This window comes from Acinonyx jubatus, chromosome B4, assembly GCF_027475565.1.
Source record: "Acinonyx jubatus isolate Ajub_Pintada_27869175 chromosome B4, VMU_Ajub_asm_v1.0, whole genome shotgun sequence".
In the NCBI taxonomy this organism is placed as follows: domain Eukaryota; kingdom Metazoa; phylum Chordata; class Mammalia; order Carnivora; family Felidae; genus Acinonyx; species Acinonyx jubatus.
In genome coordinates, this window is record NC_069387.1 from 20,664,063 (window position 1) to 20,683,269 (window position 19,207).

Here is a 19,207-nt window from a genome sequence, read left to right on the forward strand (position 1 = left end):
CATATTAGGCAATAGCATAAATGCTCTAGAACAAGTTTCAAAAGGAACAGATGTTATAAAAGATTTTTTAGATAGGAAATGAATTTACAGGCTGACTAATGTTTTTAGAAAACAAATCAGGCACAGTCCCCCGTTTCCTGAAACAGAATATAGCTCAAAGATGTTGACAGATTTCACTGCGAGCAGAATGCAGTCGATCACATTTGCAAAGATGGGAGGAAACAGCAACTGCGAAGAAATGATCCACGATGGTCAGCACATCGTGCGTGACCATAAAGTAAGGAAGCTGACTTTTATTTTTTATTTATTTATGTATTTAAAAATTTTTTTAATATTTTTGAGAGAGAGAGCGAGTGAGCATGAGCGGGGGAGGGGCAGAGAGAGAGGGAGACAACGAATCTGAAGCAGGCTCCAGGCTCTGAGCTGTCAGCACAGGGCCCGACGCGGGGCTCGAACTCACGAACGACGAGATCATGACCTGAGCTGAAGTCGGGCGCTTCACCGACTGAGCCACCCAGGCGTCCCAGAAAATGACTTTTAAACAGACATCTCGGGAGCTCACAAGTCCAAAGGAGCACTGCCATCAACACAGTCACCTTAAGAGGCGGGTACATAATAATGATTCAGAATCCTTTGGTTAACACAGGCAGGGCCCTCAGCACTTTGTCTGACTACCTTCTGTGCAGCCAATCGTTACCTGGAGGTATTCAGGTAAAAAAACAAAGCAGGACTCTAAAAGCGTGTGTGTGTGTGTGTGTGTGTGTGCGTGCGCGCGCGTGCGCGCATGTACGTGTTTTAGCGTGTGGTTCAAACACGAGTTCTGAGGAGGACCGCTATGACGTTGTAAACAACGGTGACATTCACGCCACTGTTGCGTGACTTAATGAGAATGGTTCCCAACACCATATATTGAGCTCCTAAGGTATGGCAGACGGGGTGCTAATGTACATTCTCCCCTTCAACCCTCAGGACTCCAGAGTTAGGTGCTGTTATTATCTCCACTGTATAAATAAAGGAAGAAAATGAGGCTCTGAAGTCCAGAAGTCATGTGGTTAGTAGGCGACAGGGCTGGGATTTGAACCCAGGATTGTCTGATACTGGGCTGCATGCTCTTATTCCACAGTAAGTGGAAAAGCCTTTTGTACCTCTGGCTGGGCCCTGAGAACGGTTGTTCTACCAGGCACACTTACATTGGAATTTATTGAGATTGAGAGAGCGAGGGAGGGAGGGAGACAGAAGGACAGACTGCTGCTCCCAAGGGTACCTTCATTTTATCCCCAGGGGATTATAAAGGGATAACATGAGGGGTGAAAAAGAGGCAGGAAACACAAACACCCACTTTCTCAAACCAAACAATTTTCTCAGAGTGGGGTGGACCTTTCTGGGGCCAGGACAGGAAGAGACCGAGAAAACAGGACAGGATTTGGACATGTAAGTGAATAAGTCCTCGAGAGATCAACACCTAACTTCTGGCATGGGTGAAACACTTCTGAAATGTTGCCAAATCTTAAACCGAGTGATTTTAAAATCAGAACGGTCATCATCAAAACTATTATGGAGAAGAGTTTCATATGAAGAATGTTTTATACATAACTAATGATCTTCCTAGTATAAGAATTCCTAAATGTTATCAGTCATCTGGCCACAGTAGTGTTAAGAAACCCAGCTAGAGGAGACTTTTATGCCAAATGTGTTCTCATCATTTCCTACCTAGATCTTTGGTCTTGGTCCTAATTCATCGTGACTTTCAGTTCACTTTCTCAAGAGTTTCAAATAAAGAAAAACTACCTGGTGGTATTTCTTCAGGATGTTGTGCATTTCGGCCACATCTTCACTTGTGATGGTCTTGATGATGTATCTCTTGTCATAGGAAGTGTGGAATCGAGCCCCGCTGCGTGCCTGGGAGTCGTTGGGAAGGGGTGCGCTCCTCGTCAAGGAATTCTTCCCGTTGGGATAAGGTTGGAGGGAAGAGGAAAGAGACTGGTTAGAGGCATGGTTTTCTCATTTGCAGATCACGTGCTGTCATCACAAGTCTTCAAACACGGTTACGTTTGGAAGAAATCGGTGTAAGTAGGGTGACATTATATATTCATAGTGACTCAAGTGGGTAGTCTTTCAAATGTAATGCAGACAGCTTGGATCCGTACTGTGCTTCTAGTGTCCTTAAAGTAGGCGAATCCCTAGAATTACAATCAACGTTACTGTGTTCACCTTGTTCTTTCCTTTTTAAAAGAAAACTTTTAAAAATGCTTATTTATGTTTGAGAAAGAGACAGAGAGAGTGTGAGCGGGGGAGGGGCAGAGAGAGAGGGAGACACAGTATCCGAAGCAGGATCCAAGCACAGAGGCCGACACGGAGCTTGAACCCACGAACCGCGAGATCGTGACCTGAGCCGAAGTCGGACGCTCCACCGACTGAGCCACCCAGGCGCCCCTCACCTTGTTCTTTTCTGAGTGGGACAGGGCTCGGATTTTCTTCTGAATAAACTTAGGTTCCAGTCGTGAAAACCTTTTTTTTTTTTTTTTTTTTTTTATATTCCCTGAGTGGTTTCCTTATAGGACAGGTATTCCCCTAAACAGCAGGTGCAAAGCATTTCTTTCTCCTAATTCTGGTAACATCTCCATGAAATGGTTACTATTAATATTATCACAGGTTTACAGAGGAGGAGACGGGAGAAGAGATGGGTTGATCATTGGGCAAAGGTCACATGGCTAGTAAGGGGAAGGGCTAGGATCCCATCTCCAGGGCTGCTGGCTCAGATCCCAGGTACTCAACTAGGAAAACTACTCAAAACTGTGTTGTCTGTGGCATGCCTGGGGAGGAGCTGGGGCAGGTGTATCCCAAACTAGCTCCTCCTAAGATTCTGGCTTGGTCCACCCCCACCCTCCCTTCAGCCATTTTTGAGAACTTAGCTCCTGGAGAGTGGATGAGGAGGGGCTCTTGGAGCACCAGTTCATTCCAGTATCTGGGTCACACTAATGGCACTCTAGCTACATAAGCCCACCCTAATGTCTCCCCTCTTCTCATTTGTGACTCTCCTGTTTGAATCTCCTGTTTTCTTTCTTTCTTTTTTTTTTAAGATTAAAAAAAATGTTTACGGGCACCTGGGTGGCTCAGTCAGTTAAGCGTCTGACTTTGGCTCAGGTCATGATCTCATGGTCCGTGGGTTCAAGCCCCACGTCAGGCTCTGTGCTGACAGCTCAGAGCCTGGAGCCCGTTTCGGATTCTGTGTCTCCCTCTCTTTCTCTCTCTCTCTCTCAAAAATAAATAAAAACACTAAAAAAAAATTTTTTTTAATATTTTATTATTAAAAAAAATTTTTTTAATGTTTTTATTTATTTGTGTGAGAGACAGAGTGCAAGCAGGGGAGAAGCAGAGGAGAGGGAGACACAGAATCCGAACAGGCTCCAGGCTCTGATCGCTCAGCACAGAGTCCGACGTGGGGCTTGAACCCACAAACCGTGAGATCATGACCTGAGCCGAAGTCCGACGCTTAACCGACTGAGCCACCCAGGCCCCCGATGTTAATTTATATTTGAGAGAAACAGAGAAAGTGTGTGGGAGCACAACAACAAGGGAGGGGCAAAGAGAGAAGGAGGCAGAAGATCTGACTGAGCCACCCAGGCACCCCAATCTCCTGTTTTCTTGACCTCCCCCACTTCCCCCACCTTCTCACACTGGTCACTCAGCCGACTAGGATAACCTGTAGCATCTGAGAAGTCTGGTCCCCACCCCTGCTACCTGTGCTCCTCAGTGTTGCCCTTCCTGCCCTGCCTGGCCCCACTCGGCTGCATCTGAGGGATTCAAAGGCAAAGACCCTTTCCCCCTCCAACTTCCTCTCTACCAGTGGGCACTCCAAAGCCCCAGTGAATGTCTCGTTAAGGGACAGACGTCTTTAGAGAGGCAGGGGATATCACTGCATCATGGATTTTCAAGGGGAGAGTTCCTCTGTGTCTGGTATATTCAAGTCTCCTTATCCTTTCCTTCCTTTCTAGACGAAATCCAGCAAGGTTTGGCTATATGAAGCAGAACTAAATTGCGGGGGCAGAGTAAGACCTCCTGAAGGTCCGCCTCGGGCTGAGGGAGGGTCTCCCAGACTGGGTGCTGATGCCACGGCAGCGCACCGTGCTGTCCTGTGCGTCTCGCTTGCGATGTGGCGGCCACACCTGTCAAGTGCAAAGCCAATGCTGCCGATTAACTGAATTTGCTTTCCTCAGCCTATTAGAAACTGGAGAGAGGGGGGAAAAAAAAAATCGATGCAACTTGCAATGACTTTACAAGCAGGATTTGGCAGTGTTAAGTCATTCTTAAGACCACTGAAATTCATTAGACCGAGAAGGATGGAAATAATTTTCAGGATGAAAATGGCCATATTGATAAAGAGTTTAATTCCCAATCATGTTTTTCTTTCTCCTCTCAAAAAAAAAAATTCTCCTTAGTAGAATAAAAAGGAAGAAAATCAGAGTGAATTCCCCCTTTAGGGGTTTTAAATGCTAGCAAAAAAAAAAAAAAAAGCAGTCATTGCTACTGGCTAATGGTCTCACATTTTCCTCCCACACGTTAACCTGCAGAAAATTATTCCAAATAACTCCTTTCAGGAAGGGGGTGGGGTATATAGTAAAGGGCACCTGTGTTCTGCAAAGGACCGAATTAAGGCAGCATATTTACAGATCGCTTTCCTAGGTGTTACAGAGGCCATTGGGAAGACAATACAATTGAAAGCTGCACACTAAGTGCTTCTCAAACTTTAAGGAGCAACCAAATCACCTGGGATCCTGTTAAAATGCAGGTTCTGACCCAGCAGGCATGGGGTGGGGCATCTGAAGCAGATGGGGCTGCTCACAGCAGGTCTGCCGCCCGTGGGACAATCAAGGGTCCACTGAACGGTGGCTATGACGTGTTTTCTGTGTTCTTAGTGCGTAAAGTCATTACACACTTACCTGCATGAACACCTTTCCCGTTATATTCTGTGCAACTCTGCTTTGATTAAAATGGGAGGCTTTACGGTGAGGATGAAGAATTGATTGCACCCACTGTATTAATTCATTAAAGGAGTGTTTCATTATGATATGTACAAGGCAGCATCTGAATTTCCAAAGGGCTGGAAATGATTCATCCAATGAGCAGCACCTCCTTAGCTCAGACGCTACCTCCTTGCAAATTCTTTGTCTTCCCCTTCAGTTTCAAATATATTGACAAGCATTTATTATAGACTCTGTATGAGCATACTGCCCACGTCCTAATCCTGGTCATAACACTTCACAAATTCTAATCTTAATTCTGCCTCAACTCAGTTTTTCAATAATCACGTGAGTGGTCCCAACCTACAGTGCCTACTACCGCTATGTGTAAGGATTTTTTTTTAAGGCTCTTCAGTTTCAAATAATCAGTGAAGTTAGGAACAGATACTTGTCACAGTTAAGAATGTACCTTTTATAATCACTATGAATGTAAAAAGACAGCGAATCAAGTTCACCGAACGACCTAGACAAGCAGAAACTCAGAAGAGAAAACACAATTTATACAAAATGCACGATCCTTGGAATGACTCAAGCACTTGGGAAAATCCAACTCATTAGTTCGTATTTTATTTTCACAACATTCCTCTGAGATAGGAAAGGTCAGGTGCATTTTCCCACTTGAAGATAACCAAACTGTGGAGTACAACGGAGTCAAGTAATAATGCCTAAGCCTCCTGCCGGAAGCTTCCTCTGAGGAAGCCGGAAAGGGCAATTTTTGAAAAGACTTTTGACATTACTTAACATCATCATTATCGACTTTCTGTGGTCTTTGAAATAAGGTAGGGGAGAGAGAGAGAGAGAGAGAGAGAGAGAGAGAGTGAGTGAGTGTGTGTGTGTGTGTGTGTGTGTGTGTAAAGGCAGTACTGTGTAATGGTAGGGAGCCGGGCTGGAACCCAGTACACGTTCTGTCACTCTTCAACCCTTGGATGTCATTTAGCCTCTCTGAGCCTCAGTTTCTGGGTTTGTGAACTGATGGAGAATAAAGCAGGGGAGAGGGGGAGCTGAATGGGATGTCTACCTCAGACCTTTCATAACTCTAAGAAAGTCTTTACTCGAAGGCACGACGTGCCGCTCCAGGAACCGGAGATTCACCTCGGAGGGTGAGTCTGTATGTTTCCCAACAGAAGTGCAGTCAGAAAAGTACGCCCACTCAGCAGGGGCATGATGATGGTTTAGGACGTCTGGGCCATGATTCAACAGGGGGTGGCAATCGTTCTTAGGGGAGCATGAAACTGACGCTTCGCTGATTGCAGATGGGCTCAGGACAATTTCAGCAAGGCCGAGAAAGGGGGCTGAGGGGAGGAGGTCAGGGCTGCAGGCCGACAGGACTCGCTGAGCGGCCTCGGTACAGTCTGCTACCTAGCAAAGCCGAACATTGAAATTCTTCAGTGCGCTCCGCTCTGTCCCAAAGGAAAAACGGACTGTAGAATCACACGGGATGCTTGGTGAGTTTGCGAGGTCAAGAGGAGGAAGGCCCGAGAGAAGCAGAGCTTGGGATGGCCAGAGGGGCCCTCTGTGTGTAAGTAATTCTCTTAATCCAGGAGCACGACAGCTGGAAACAACCTTGGAGATTATTCCAAACCATCCCATGACAGGCAAGAAAACAGAAGCCCAGAGTGGAAATGACTGGCCTGCCTCAGTCCTTTAACACCTCGGTGGGATGAGGTACGTGGCGGGGGGGGGGCCCTGCAGGGGCAGTCGGCCACCATCCCTCCCGGGCTGGAGAGTCTGGGGTGCATCAACAATAGGACTGTTGACACAGATTCTTCCGTGGTGACAAATGCCTTCTAATCACAACTTAAGAGCATGGGCGAACTGGCCCAAAACCAAAAGTGTCTCAGGTTTGCAGTTTCGCCGAGTAAAGGTAAATCCTCGGTAACAGCTTCGACGCGAATGCAGCCCAGAGCCCTCAATTCGCACTTTTATTAACATGTGTATTTATGTATCCTGACTCATCCTAGGGCTGTTCGTTCCTCGACTTGGGGGAGGAGGGGTAGGAGTAAGAGCCGTCTTCTCTCCAGGCAAGAGTTGAAAGTGATGGATGTTTGTGGAACAGGTTTCGGGACAGGGAAAGCATGTGTGGCTGAGTCCCGAGCTTGGAGTCAGACAATCCAATGGCACAGAGGGGGCTGGGAGATGCCTAAGCACTCAGTATTTCTGCCGGTCCCGTCCGTGCACTGGGGTGACAGCACCAATCCTGAGATTTCTTCACATTTCTGACCAGGTGGCGTAGTTCATTGTGCCTGTTTTAATTAGTCCACACGTTCTGGGAATTGCTGGGGGTTCTCATTCTCTTTTGGGGACTGGCTCCTATCTTTACAGACTGCCCCATCCTCTGTCTTTCCCGGCTTAAAGCAATAAGGGTTTTCTTGGCAAAGAATGCCAAGGCTGAAAGAAGAAATCCTTTCCTCCGGGAGTGCTAAACTGGCTCATTCTCTACAATGCTCAACTGGTAAGGAAAGAAAGAAACAGAAAAAGAAGTTAAGGCAAAAATCTGCAAGCTAGGACAAGCTCTGCACGGAAGAAAGAAGGTCTAGCTGATGGCACCATTTAAAAAAAAAAAAAAAAATCTTTCTAAGGGCACCTGAGTGGCTCGGTCGGTTAAGCGTCCGACTCTGGGTTTCAGCTCACGTCATGATCTGGCGATTTCGGGCTCTGTGCCGACAGCGCAGAGCCTGCTTGGGATTCTCTCTCTCTGCCCCTTCCTCACTCATGCCGTCTCTCTCTCTCTTAAAATAAGTACATAAACTTAAAAAAAAAAATTCTTTCTCATCTGGACCACCTGATTTAAAGACCAAGTCTGAGATGAAAGTCTGATCTAACCAAAGGCCTACAAAGCACCATTTATAGGGCTGGTTCAGAGACCTTCAAGGTAATTCCTATTTCCAAAATAAAAAATTTACTGTCAGGAATGTTCCCCCTGACCTACCTGTCCATGTGTATGAGAAAGCTGCCTAGAGTGTGGAGCTCTATTCTCATTAGAGAACAGATTCCCTGTCAAGGACAAAGCTTAGAGAGTTATATATTCTGAAATAAGGTGTGCTTAAGAAATTCAAAATCTGGGATTCTGAACCTCTCAGTTCAAAAGTGTGAACATGCAAAACAAAGTGCCCTGGGGATATCTGGGGTCAAAGTCACAACACAATATAAAGGCAATCCAGGGCATTGAGTGTGTGAAATGTCCATCCCATTACATATTCCCAAGTCTAGAAGCCATCGGAAGAGAACGCATTATCACCAACCTACTAAGTACACACTCATCAGAAGATTCTGAACGTCGAGACCATCTCTCTGTGTTTACTTTATTCATCCGTCTATCTAGTTTCCTCATATTTCCTCAGGCTCACATTAACATAAGCAGAGGCCTGATGTTTCAAGTTCCAAACAGTGCTGATGAGGAAACTAGGAGACGGAATAACATGGAATTGGACACGGGAACTTTAGAAATCAAGACTATGAATTTGGACAAGTTATTTAAGCTCTTTGTGCCTCAGTGTCTACATGTGTAGAAAGGTAATAATGATGAGGATAATGATAATACCAATCAAAAGTTTGCCTGGGGGTTAAATTAGAGAATGTAAACTTTTTATAATAGTGCCTGGAATACAGTAGTACTCAGTAAACAGTAGCTATTATTATAAATAGTAAATTTCAACTTGGAAGCTACTTAGAGGGGCAGACTGATATTGACAGATGATTCTGCAGGATAGGAAGTTAAGAATGAAGGATTCATAGAGGTGCCTGCGTGGCTCAGTCGGTTAGGCGTCTGACTTCAGCTCAGGTCAAGATCTCGCGGTTCACGAGTTTGAGCCCCGCGTCGGACTCTGTGCTGACAGCCTGGAGCCTGCTTAGGATTCTGTGTCTCCCTCTCTCTACCCCTTGCCCACTCACACTCTGTCTCTCTCTCTCTCAAAAATAAATAAACGTTAAAAAAAAAAAAAAAAAATGAAGGACTCATAGTAAGTTCTTCTAATTTGCTCTTGATTCCTCCTGTCCCCGCCCTGGCCAAGCCTCTAGTTTGTACCCAGTGAAAATTGAGAGCCACACACTCTCCATTCACCTTTGCAGGTTATTTCCTACAGCCCTCCATAACAACCACTTACATTTTTATAAAAGAACTTAAAACATTTTATAAAGACCTTTCAAGTTGAAAATTCCCAACCCGCAAGGTCTTTCTCCTGTCCTTGGCCCCCGCTTACCTCCACCAAAGGGGAAAGGGGTGGGACAAGTCTCTAAAGAAATAGAAAGGGGTGGGGGGAGGCAGCTGGGGGCAGTGGGTGCCTCCTTCTTGAGGAGGAGGAAGGGAGGAAAGTAGGCTGGCTGAAGATGCCCATGAATCTGCAGGAATGGCAGGGGTGGGGGGTGGGGAGGGGATGGACTCAGGGTAGCCCAATGTGCAGGCCTCCGTTGCCTCTGTTACCTCGAGGGAGAAACAAGAATAATGAAGGGTGAGCAGGTGCCGGCTAAAGATGACGGCTTGAGGAGAGGAATGGAGGTTTGGAAAAGTAACCTTGGAACTGATCGTCCGGGAAGTCACCTGTGTAATAGGTTGGCTTCCCACGAAACCACAATCCCATTCAATGCGGGGCCTTCAAAGACTCACTTTAATATTCAAAATATGAATGAACAGACCTTGGTACAGCGTCACTGCCCATAAGGTCTCAGCATGTATGACAGAAATAGAGCAAGTCAGAAGTTAAGGGCGACGAGCCCGCCCAACTCGCCTCCCCCGCCCCTCACTCTGTTACCTGATTATCTGCAAAGAAAGTTGGACTTCATGTCTCTAGGTTTCCTTCTCGCTCTCCTAATCGCTATTCAGTGATAGTTACTGCTGTTAGCTTGTAGAGACGTAGGAACGGATAACGATTTGCTATCAGTTTAGGGTGAAATCTAATCATAAATGTAAAGCTAACTGCTGTGTTCATTGGCTACCCCTTTCTTCTATACATGCGTTAGCTTCATATTATAAACTATGTAACGTTTTAAATTCACTTGTTCTAAATGGAAATACCGTTATCACAACGCCCGGCCCTCGAGAACAAGGCAACTGAAATCGGTGGTGGAAGGAAAAAACAAAATCATACACTGAATATAAACGAATCTTAAACCGCCAACATTCTTCTGTCTTCATGGCGTTACTGAGCTGTAACTCACATACCACACAATCCGCCTACTTCAAGTTCAATGGTTTTTTTTTAAGTATATATACAGAGTTAACCATCCCCGCAATGAATTCTGGAACATTTTCATCACCTCAAAAAGAAGCCTGGGCCCGTTAGCAGTCACTCCCATTCTGACCTGCTCTAGGAAACCACAAATCGACGGTCTTCTAGATTTGCCTGTTGCGGACATTTCATAGAAACGCTCCTACGGGACAGAGGCGTGTGTGACAGAACCGAACTTTCTTCTTGCAAGTCCCTGACGTGACCGACGGTGCTGGCTGTAGCCCCTGCGCCGTCTCTGGGCGAGTGAAGGGACATTACGGGCACCCTGTCCTCGGTCCAGTGCAGGGGATGCACGACAGCCAGCAGATGTTGCGTCGTGGGGTACTTCTGGGCTTGCTGGGGAGTTGGGGGGGGAGAAGATGGGCTCTGACAAAAACTGAAATTCTGGGGCAAAGCTATTGGAGGTAGGGCGGGTAGCAATCTGACCACTGAGCCCAGATTTGCTTGCCTATCTTGCCAGTTGGTAAGTGAACTTTTTTTCAGCACCTCCATTTTCCACAGCCACATATATTACGGATCGTACAGCGCCCTGTCCCCAAACCTCAAGAGCTGTGTTTGAAGCTCCAATATACCATGTCAGCCCTCGGCAGGGAATAAAGGAAGATCATGAGAGATACGGCTCCCTCTTCAGCGGCCTTCGTGCGCTTCTAAATGGAAATTTGTCGTCATTTCCCTTCAGAAAGGGATTAATGGTGCCATCCTCCCTCCCCACTCCTCTACAGTCTACACTGAAGAGGTTTGTTTCCTCAGTGGGAGGTCCGGGGTTGGGGGCGGGGGGGGGGTGCCCAGAAAAGTGGAGGAAATGTAAAGGTCAATTTGATTAGCTCATTCTTAGCGGCCATCTTCTAATGTCTCTCATGAAAATGTCATGATTTAGCAACCATTACGGTCCCCTGTGCATTTTTTTTTTTAATACCCAAGCATTTTGAACACTTCATTCTCCTCGTCTTAGGCATTTTTGGTTTCTTCCCCCTGCCCCCCCCCCCCCCCGCTCCCCATTTTGATATGGTTTGCATTTCTGTTAAAACTCATGGATGGAGAGTTGTTTTCTTCTTCTTTTTTTTTTTTTTTAATCAACAGAGAGGCCGCTTAAAATCAGGCCTGTCATGCTCCAATGTACAGAGGCCACCATCTCACAAAGAGAACACGTCAATATTGTATATAAGAGCCTCGGCGACTGTCATCTACTCGAGATGACTTAATAACACATCCAGAGAGTTGACAGCTGGCAGGGCCTCAGCAAACATCGCATCCTTCTCCCTCATTTCACAGATGAGAAAACTGAGACTCACCGGGAGTAAGTGACTGGATGTAGCCACAGCCAACAGTCACTGAAGATCCAAAACTCAAACCAGCCCCCTTGCTCCCAGGAAACGCTCTTTTTTCCTAACCCACGCTACCTGTTTTGGGGACTTGAAACCTGGAAGCCGATCGCTCCCTGCGGACAACTCAGGATTATGATTACATGCCTCGAATCACAAGGCGGGGAGCCAGGAGCAACCACCCAATGAGGCTGCTTTCTGGGTTTGCATTTGACAGATCTGAGAAAGCACAGATGGTCCTCTGACCTCGTCAGAGGGGGAAAGACCAACACGCTAACTTGAACATCATCATCAAGGATTTATTAAATGCCCACTGTGTTCAAAGTCATGTGTTAAGCTCTTTGGGAATTTCAAAGAAAGTCTGAGCTGTGATCCCAGGCGCAGAGTGGCTTTCATTAAAAAGGGGAGCAAGACACATTGCAATTTAACACTTATCAATAATGAAACGGCGGAGAAAAGAACACACAAATGAATGGTGATGGCCAGCAGAGAAAGCAGCAGAGATGCGGGAACTTCACAGAGCGCCACGAGACCTCCTTCAAAAATCTCAGTCGGTTAAGCATCTGACTTTGGCTCAGGTCATGAGCTCACGTGTGGATCGTGAGTTCGAGCCCCACATCGGGCTCTGCGCTGACAGTGTGGAACCTGCCCGGGATTCTCTCTCCCCATCTCTCTCTCTGCCCCTCTCCCCTACTTGCATACTCTCTTTCTCTTTGTTAAAAAACAAAACAAAACCCTCGGGTTGGTAACTGACCGAGATCAAAATACCCCAGACCTGTGTCTAAGGATCGTAAGAAGCAAACACAACATCTAACCCGGACAGGAGCTCCCTGACGAGATGACTGTCCGCTCCTGGTTGGAAATCACGGGTCATCACCCAAAGTGGGTTCAGGGTGAGGAACACAGGCAAACAGGAAGCCTGAGTTCTCAGGTGGGGACAGTAACCGGTTCAATTCATAAGAAAGAGCAGAGAAAGCACAAGAAAAAGAAAATCTGATGATGTTGGTGGGTTGTGAGGGAGTTTTCCCAAAAGTCTGTCAGGAGATTGTCCGATCCTTCGGTTTTCAGCCCCGGGAGGAGCTTCTGTCCGATACGCACTGTGGGGCCCACGGAGGCTCAGCCGTGAGGCCCGCGGGTGTGAGAAGCTGTGAACAAGCTGGCCCAAGAGACAACAGTCTCAATGGGAAAAGGAAGAGCTGATATGGTTCAGGGAGTAAGTTCCAGGTGGTGACAGCGTAGGTAGGTTTGTCGAGAGACAAGCACCCACATGCCAATCCCTCCCAGGCCCGGGCCTCAGCTCCTGACCCCGACCCCGACCCCGAGCACCCCCCAGGCTGCCCCACTGCATGACGACCTGCCCCTCCCCCGTGACTCGCACCCCCCGCTCTCCCAGCCCCTCAGGCTCCGCCACCCCCAACTCCTGTCACGTGTGTCTCAAAACTGCTCTCTGCCTCACCCTGTCACTCTCAAGTGCCCTGGTTTATGCCTCTTCACTTTGCTGGGACATTGCACGGGCTCCGGCTTTTGTTACCTCCTCTTTCTGCATTCTGCGCGTGACCACCCTCAGTCATCTTTAGACAATTCACACGTCCTCACATCACTCCCCTGTGCAAAATCCGCACGGCTGCTCCGGGGCTGACGAATCTGGCTGAAGTCTGCAGTCCAGCTTCCCGTCCTTATCTCCGCAGTACCGCCACCATCCAGGGGCTGAGCATTTCCTGGGCTCTCGGCCGCCATGCTCTGGCCCAGAGGGCTCACTTACCTTGGTCTCCCCCCACCCCCCCACCAGCCCTCCCTCCCCTTCTGCCTCACGTATTTCCTACGGGCCTGCCCGAGGCCTGGCCGCTGCTACGTTCTGGGCCTGCACCCTGGTGGGCACGCTGGACTCAGTCCCTGCCCTCAGCCTAAGTGACACTTGGGGAAATCTACGTGATGACAGGCGCTGTCTTGTGCAGATATTTTGTTTGCCACAGCTCCGCACACCCTGAAGGTCTTTCTTCACACCGTAAAAACGTTATTTTGAAACCCGAAAGGACAACATCAAAAGTTTCAGACGTGAGCTTTTAGAATCAGTTGTTTTAAAATTAGAATTCTCTGTTACAAATACAAAGGAGAAGGTGCATCAGATGCAAATAATGAGGGATTCTAATTCAGGAGACGCGGCAGGGGAAGAGAAAGCCCAGTGATTATCCTCCACAAAGAACAAGAGGGCCTCAGTTTCAATTACGCGCTGTGTCGAGGCTTAACTGCCTCATCCCCGTCCTGCGGAACGTTTTGGTCTCTGGCGGGCAGTCCTCTCCCGCAGCTCAGAAACTTTAAGCGAAGCCTCCCTTTCACTTCCCAGGCCTGTTGTGAAACGTTCTGGTCCTCGGAGAGGCTGGAAAGAGGGACGCAGCTTTTCTTGGAGAAGAGTAAAAAAGATGTCTGGGTTTCTGTAAATCTCATTAGCATCAAATACAGAATCTGGCGTGGAATAGTTTAAAAGCAAGCGAACAGCAGACACAAACAATGGGGCGCCTGGGTGACTCAGCGGGTTAAGCATCCCACTTCGGCTCAGGTCATGATCTCGCAGTTCATGGGTTCGAGCCCCGTGTCGGGCTCGGTGCGGACAGCTCAGAGCCTGGAGCCTGCTTCGGATTCTGTGTCTCCCTCTCTCTCTGCCCCTCTGCTTGTGTTTGTTTTCTCTCTCTCTCAAAAATAAATAAAGTTAAAAAAAAAAAACAACAGCTGTCTCTGGTTTTAAAAAACAAACAAAAAGGAGTCCCCTTGCTCTGTCTTCCCTTCTGCATCGCCTAGAATGTCTTGCACAGAGCCTGACAGGCAATAGATACAAATAAACACACCCTGAGTGGTAAACGTGCGTGAAATCATCCACCTAGAGGGGAGCAGAGCCTCGGGCGGCCTGGAACCTCAGGGCCAGTGACAGTGGAAGCCTCCATGGGGGCATCCGTCTTCAAAGATGCCTTATATCTTAAAATCATGGTAACGGGGACTCACTTTGGCCCAACAACGAATGATCGGAAGAATATAATCCAACACTGAGCGCTTTACAAACCAATGAAGTAACTTGAAAACACACGTATAAACTGGAGAAAGTTCTGAACCTGGACACACACATACACACCTACACAGAGGTTTCTACATACACGTGTGTGCTAAGTGATACTGTTGTTAATGAAGAATATTCTAGAACTATTGCTTATGAGAAAAAAAAGTTTCATTCTTAAAAGACATTCAAGAAACCAAAACCAGGGGAAAGATACAATTGTTGATAGCAGGATTGCTTTTCAATTCTTCTCAAGAAGTTTAAATTTGCTGCTGGAGGTCAATTAGGTAGCCTAATTACTATGTTCTAATTTGATCAGATTCGGCGATACTGACTTTTTCCAGGTGCAGCAAAAAGGTATTCACACACACAAGGCAGGTGGACACCATTCACCCATTTGACTTAACGCGAAGGTCCAAATACTAAACGAACCAGGCAGGGGGCTCCCGATGCAAAGCTGCAAAGCCGCTTGTCCAACAGGCAAACACTTCAGAAAAACAAACACATCGAGGAAAAGCAAAGCAGTGTGGGGCCTGGTCCCCTCTAGCCATCCAGTGCCGTCAAAAGACGATCAGACCCCAGGTCACTGCTCTCACTTTTCAAATCAGACCGAGAGAGAGTATTTAACTTGGTACTGCGGATGTCAACTGATACGCGTTCCTTGTTCTGTCCACGAGAGACGCAATGTCTGGGCGGTGGTGAGTTGCTGTGCCGGGCAGCTGGGACGATGGCTCGGCTAGTCCTGGCCTGTTCCCACTTCTGGGCATTCCTGGCCCTGCCCAGGTCCGTGGCACCTCCACCTTCACCCCGGCAATGCCCGGAGGCCCTCAAGGTATGAACTCAGAGCCAGAGCTGGCACAACTTCCTCCTTTTTTCCAAACCGAGTAGCCAACAGAGTGGGTGGGGCCCCACATCCACAATCTCATCTTCAGGTTAAACGGCAGGGCCTGCCCCTCCTGAAACTTTTTTAAGAGGTAGAGACTTTGGGAAAGCGATGTGGGACTGGAGGGAAAAACCAGCACGTAGCTCTGGTTCGCTAAAGTTACTTTGAACACCCACCTTTTTTTCTCTTTTTAATAGAAATACAGTTGCCAAAGAGAAAGCAGCAATTTAAATGCCAAAAGTACCGGGCGTAGCTGAGGAAAGGAGTGGTGTTCAAATGATTAATTATCCTCACACTGGCTCTCCTCTGTACTGATTTCTCCTGCTAAGAGCTTTAGAGATTTGCCACTTAGTTCCACGAATCCTCCTCCACTTGCCTAATTTGCCTTTAAAGTTTGTCCTCAGCAATTTGCACTTACTTAAATATCAAGTTTACATCGTTTTGTTTTGGGGGGCGGAGGGGAAGGTGAAGGAAAACTGGCTCATGTCTTGGTATTTCTGCAACAAAACTAGTCATTTTAGGACATTTTAAAAACTACTTTCATCTACAGTTCAGATTTCAGGCTGTAAAGGCTCCATTTTTGATCTCACTGAGCAGCGTTGATTATGGGAAGAAACATAAGGACTTCATTTTGGTAACAAATTGAGGGACCTAACAAGATCCTGGAGCAGAGGCCCTCAAAAGCCAGTTTCTGTGAAATGCCAGTGTAGTTGTTTTATTTTTTAAAAAAGTGGGGGGGGGGGGGTGGGGGTGGCGCCTGGGTGGCCCAGTCAGAGTGTCTGACTTTGGCTCAGGTCACAATCTCACAGTTCTTGAGTTCGAGCCCCATGTCGGGCTCTGTGCTCACAGCTCAGAGCCTGGAGCCTGCTTCGGATTCTGTGTCCTCCTCTCTCTCTCTGCCCCTCCCTCTCTCATACTCTGTCTCTTTCTCTCTCAAAAATAAACAAACATTAGAAAAAACAAAAAAGGAGACATGAGACTCGGGTAGAGGAGAGTTTCTTAGGACGTCAGTTGTCAGCTACTCCTTCCTTTAAACCACTCAGTTTATTTCCATACGGCCTTTTCAAATGTATTAGTAGTTCTTAAATAATGTAGAATCATTCCTTTTCATTTTATACAAACCTTTTTTTTACTGTTCCAAGGTTTATTCTTTACAAGTGACTTATTTTTTTCAGCAGTACATCCCCAGTCCAGGTTTGACTGAAGTTCTTTCTCTTATGCATGAGGCCCAAAGCTGACCGTGCACCCCACCCTTCCCCCCCCGCCTCCACTTTCTCGGGCACACCCAAGCCTCTGCTCAGAACTCACCTCTGTGGAAATCCCAGCCCTGGCCCACAGAGGAGGGAATATTACTGGCAACCTGGCCAGCATTGCTTATTCAAAACATGGGAGCTTGGAGGCTTCTTATGCCTGAGTGAGCATGTGAGAAGTTCTGGGAAACTTTCAATAATGGGGCAGGGCAGGGTGGGGCGGGGTGGGGAGGCCCACACATCTTTAGGAAAATGTACTAACTAAGCTCAATTTGCCTTCGACACCCTATTTTTTTAAGGAAAACACAGGGTAAAGCCGTGTCAATGTTCAAATTGTAAGGTCACTCAGGGGGCAATATGGCACTTAATGTAGGATACATTAGGATTCTGATTTGGAGCAAATGAAAGAAACGTTTACTGGATCTGGAGGGATTTAAAATAAGTCAGTGCTCACACAGCAAAATGAACAGACTGTCCTAAAAGACCAGAAACTAGCCCTTGCCTCTCTTAACTCAGATTTTCTGCTCTTAAAAAAAATCCTTGGCTTTTACGTATCTGACTGACTATATTAAGATCAAGTAACTAATGTCAGGTCCTTTCTTAGGAGAAAGGACCACGGATCGGCACTTAGGACAGCACCATGATCTTGATTTTATTTTATTTAAAAAAATTTTTTTTAAGGTTTATTTATTTTTGAGAGAAAGGGAGACAGAGCGTGAGTGGGGGAGGGGCAGAGAGAGGGGGAGACACAGAATCCGAAGCAGGCTCCAGGCTCCGAGCTGTCAGCACACAGCCCGACGCGGGGCTCGAACCCACGAAGCGCGGGATCATGACCTGAGCCGAAGTTGGGTGCTTAACTGACTGAGCCACCCAGACACCCCCATGATCTTGATTTTAAAAGTCAAATTTGAGAAAACCAGGCAAATACGGGGGGGGGGGGGGGGCAGGGAGCAACAGTGGACATTTTTATGTGGTGGGCACCAAGAACAGACGATGTTCCCAGGAGCAGCAGGCTCCTGCTCGTGCAACAGCCCTACGGTCACTAGACCACACCAACCACTCCAGGTCACGGTGCACAAGGCGTGGCCTCCGACAAAATGCTGTGAGCAGGAGAGTTGGGTTCAGATGATTGGAAAAGCAGCAAATCAGCACGAAAATACAACTTTGGTGATTGCTAAGGGGACCCTGTAACTACAGGAAACGCAAATTCAAGACACAACGTACACACTGGCACTGACTGTCGACACGCCTGATGGCAGAAATCAAAAGAAGGCTGTGCTGACGGGCCACTTCCTCCAGGAAGTGAGAGTATCATCTGCAACGCTCACGTGCCTGTTTGCTTCCCGAAGAATGGTCGTTTCCTGCCGACCGCTAACATCTTTTTGCCCAGAGGCCCCTAACTGACGGAACCCTGCCTTTATCTCAGAAAGGACACTGAAACATTCCTACGTGAAATGAAAATTGCCATTACATAATTACTCGGGACGAAAAAAAGGTCAGTCCTATTTTACAGAGCAAACCCTACTGGAAGCAAAGGTAGCAAAAAAGCGACTCACCTGGAAATCCTGATCGTCGATGCCAAACCTCTCCCGCAGGTTCCGGAAAACCATCGGGCAGTATTCCTTAAACTTGAAGTGGCTCGGCATGTTTTCTCTGAAACGGTCATAGTGTGGAATAACGTTTAGATGTAGACTTGACTTTGCTACCATCTAGTTCCACGTGCGGCCAAAGTGCCCGGGGTTCCCCACCCGCAGAAGGCCGGTACGGCCCAGAACCAACCACAACCCACAGTAAACCCCGGGGGGACACAGGGACAGACTGGTGGCATTCGCCTCCTCTCACCACCTATAGGGGCACTGAGACTAGACGACCTTTCTAATCCCAACCACTCCTCGCGGCCACTTTCCCAAAGAAGAGGTGGAAAGCGAAGGGGCCACACAGACGGAAACGGTGAAGGAAAAGCAGAGAACTTGGGGAGCCCGGGATGGGCAGCGGAGCGAGCCACAGACGCCCTCCCCACATTCGTACTTGCTGATTAGAGTTTGCAAAACAACACTATCTCTCACTCCTCCAAAGACCTAGCTGATGCTATCCACAAATAACCACATTCCAAATGCACATAGAAAAGGGGCACCCTGGGTCGCGTCCGACTCTTGATTTCAGCTCAGGCCGTGATCTCTTGGCTTGTGAGTTTGAGTCCCGTGTCGGGCTCCATGCTATCGGTGCGGAGCCTGCTTGGGATTCTCTCCCCCCGCCCCTCTTCCACCCCTCAAATCAATAAACTTAAATAAATAAATAAATAAATAAATAAATTCACATAGAAGAAAATCCCTTCAAAAGGTCAACTTCTAGACAGTTTTAAGAATTAACACATCAGCTTCACATCAGAACAAGGGCCACATTAAGAAATTTCATAATTGATCCTCATGCGGGAGAGATTTCTATAAGGCTCCTCCCACT

General features: G+C 47.4%; 1 protein-coding gene across 2 annotated transcripts in view; it reads right to left on the reverse strand.

Annotated features, from left to right (window-relative positions):
- PIP4K2A (phosphatidylinositol-5-phosphate 4-kinase type 2 alpha) overlaps nt 1-19,207 on the reverse strand; it is a 189,353-nt gene that overhangs the window by 50,717 nt on the left and 119,429 nt on the right. Inside the window, exons 3-4 of one of the 2 annotated variants that reach the window (XM_027073613.2) lie at nt 18,304-18,400; nt 1,789-1,941 (exon numbers count right to left, since the gene is read on the reverse strand). In XM_027073613.2, coding sequence (XP_026929414.1) covers nt 1,789-1,941; nt 18,304-18,400 — 250 coding nt within the window. The remainder of the gene's footprint in view (nt 1-1,788; nt 1,942-18,303; nt 18,401-19,207) is intronic. The other variant, XM_053225381.1, reaches the window with a different exon arrangement.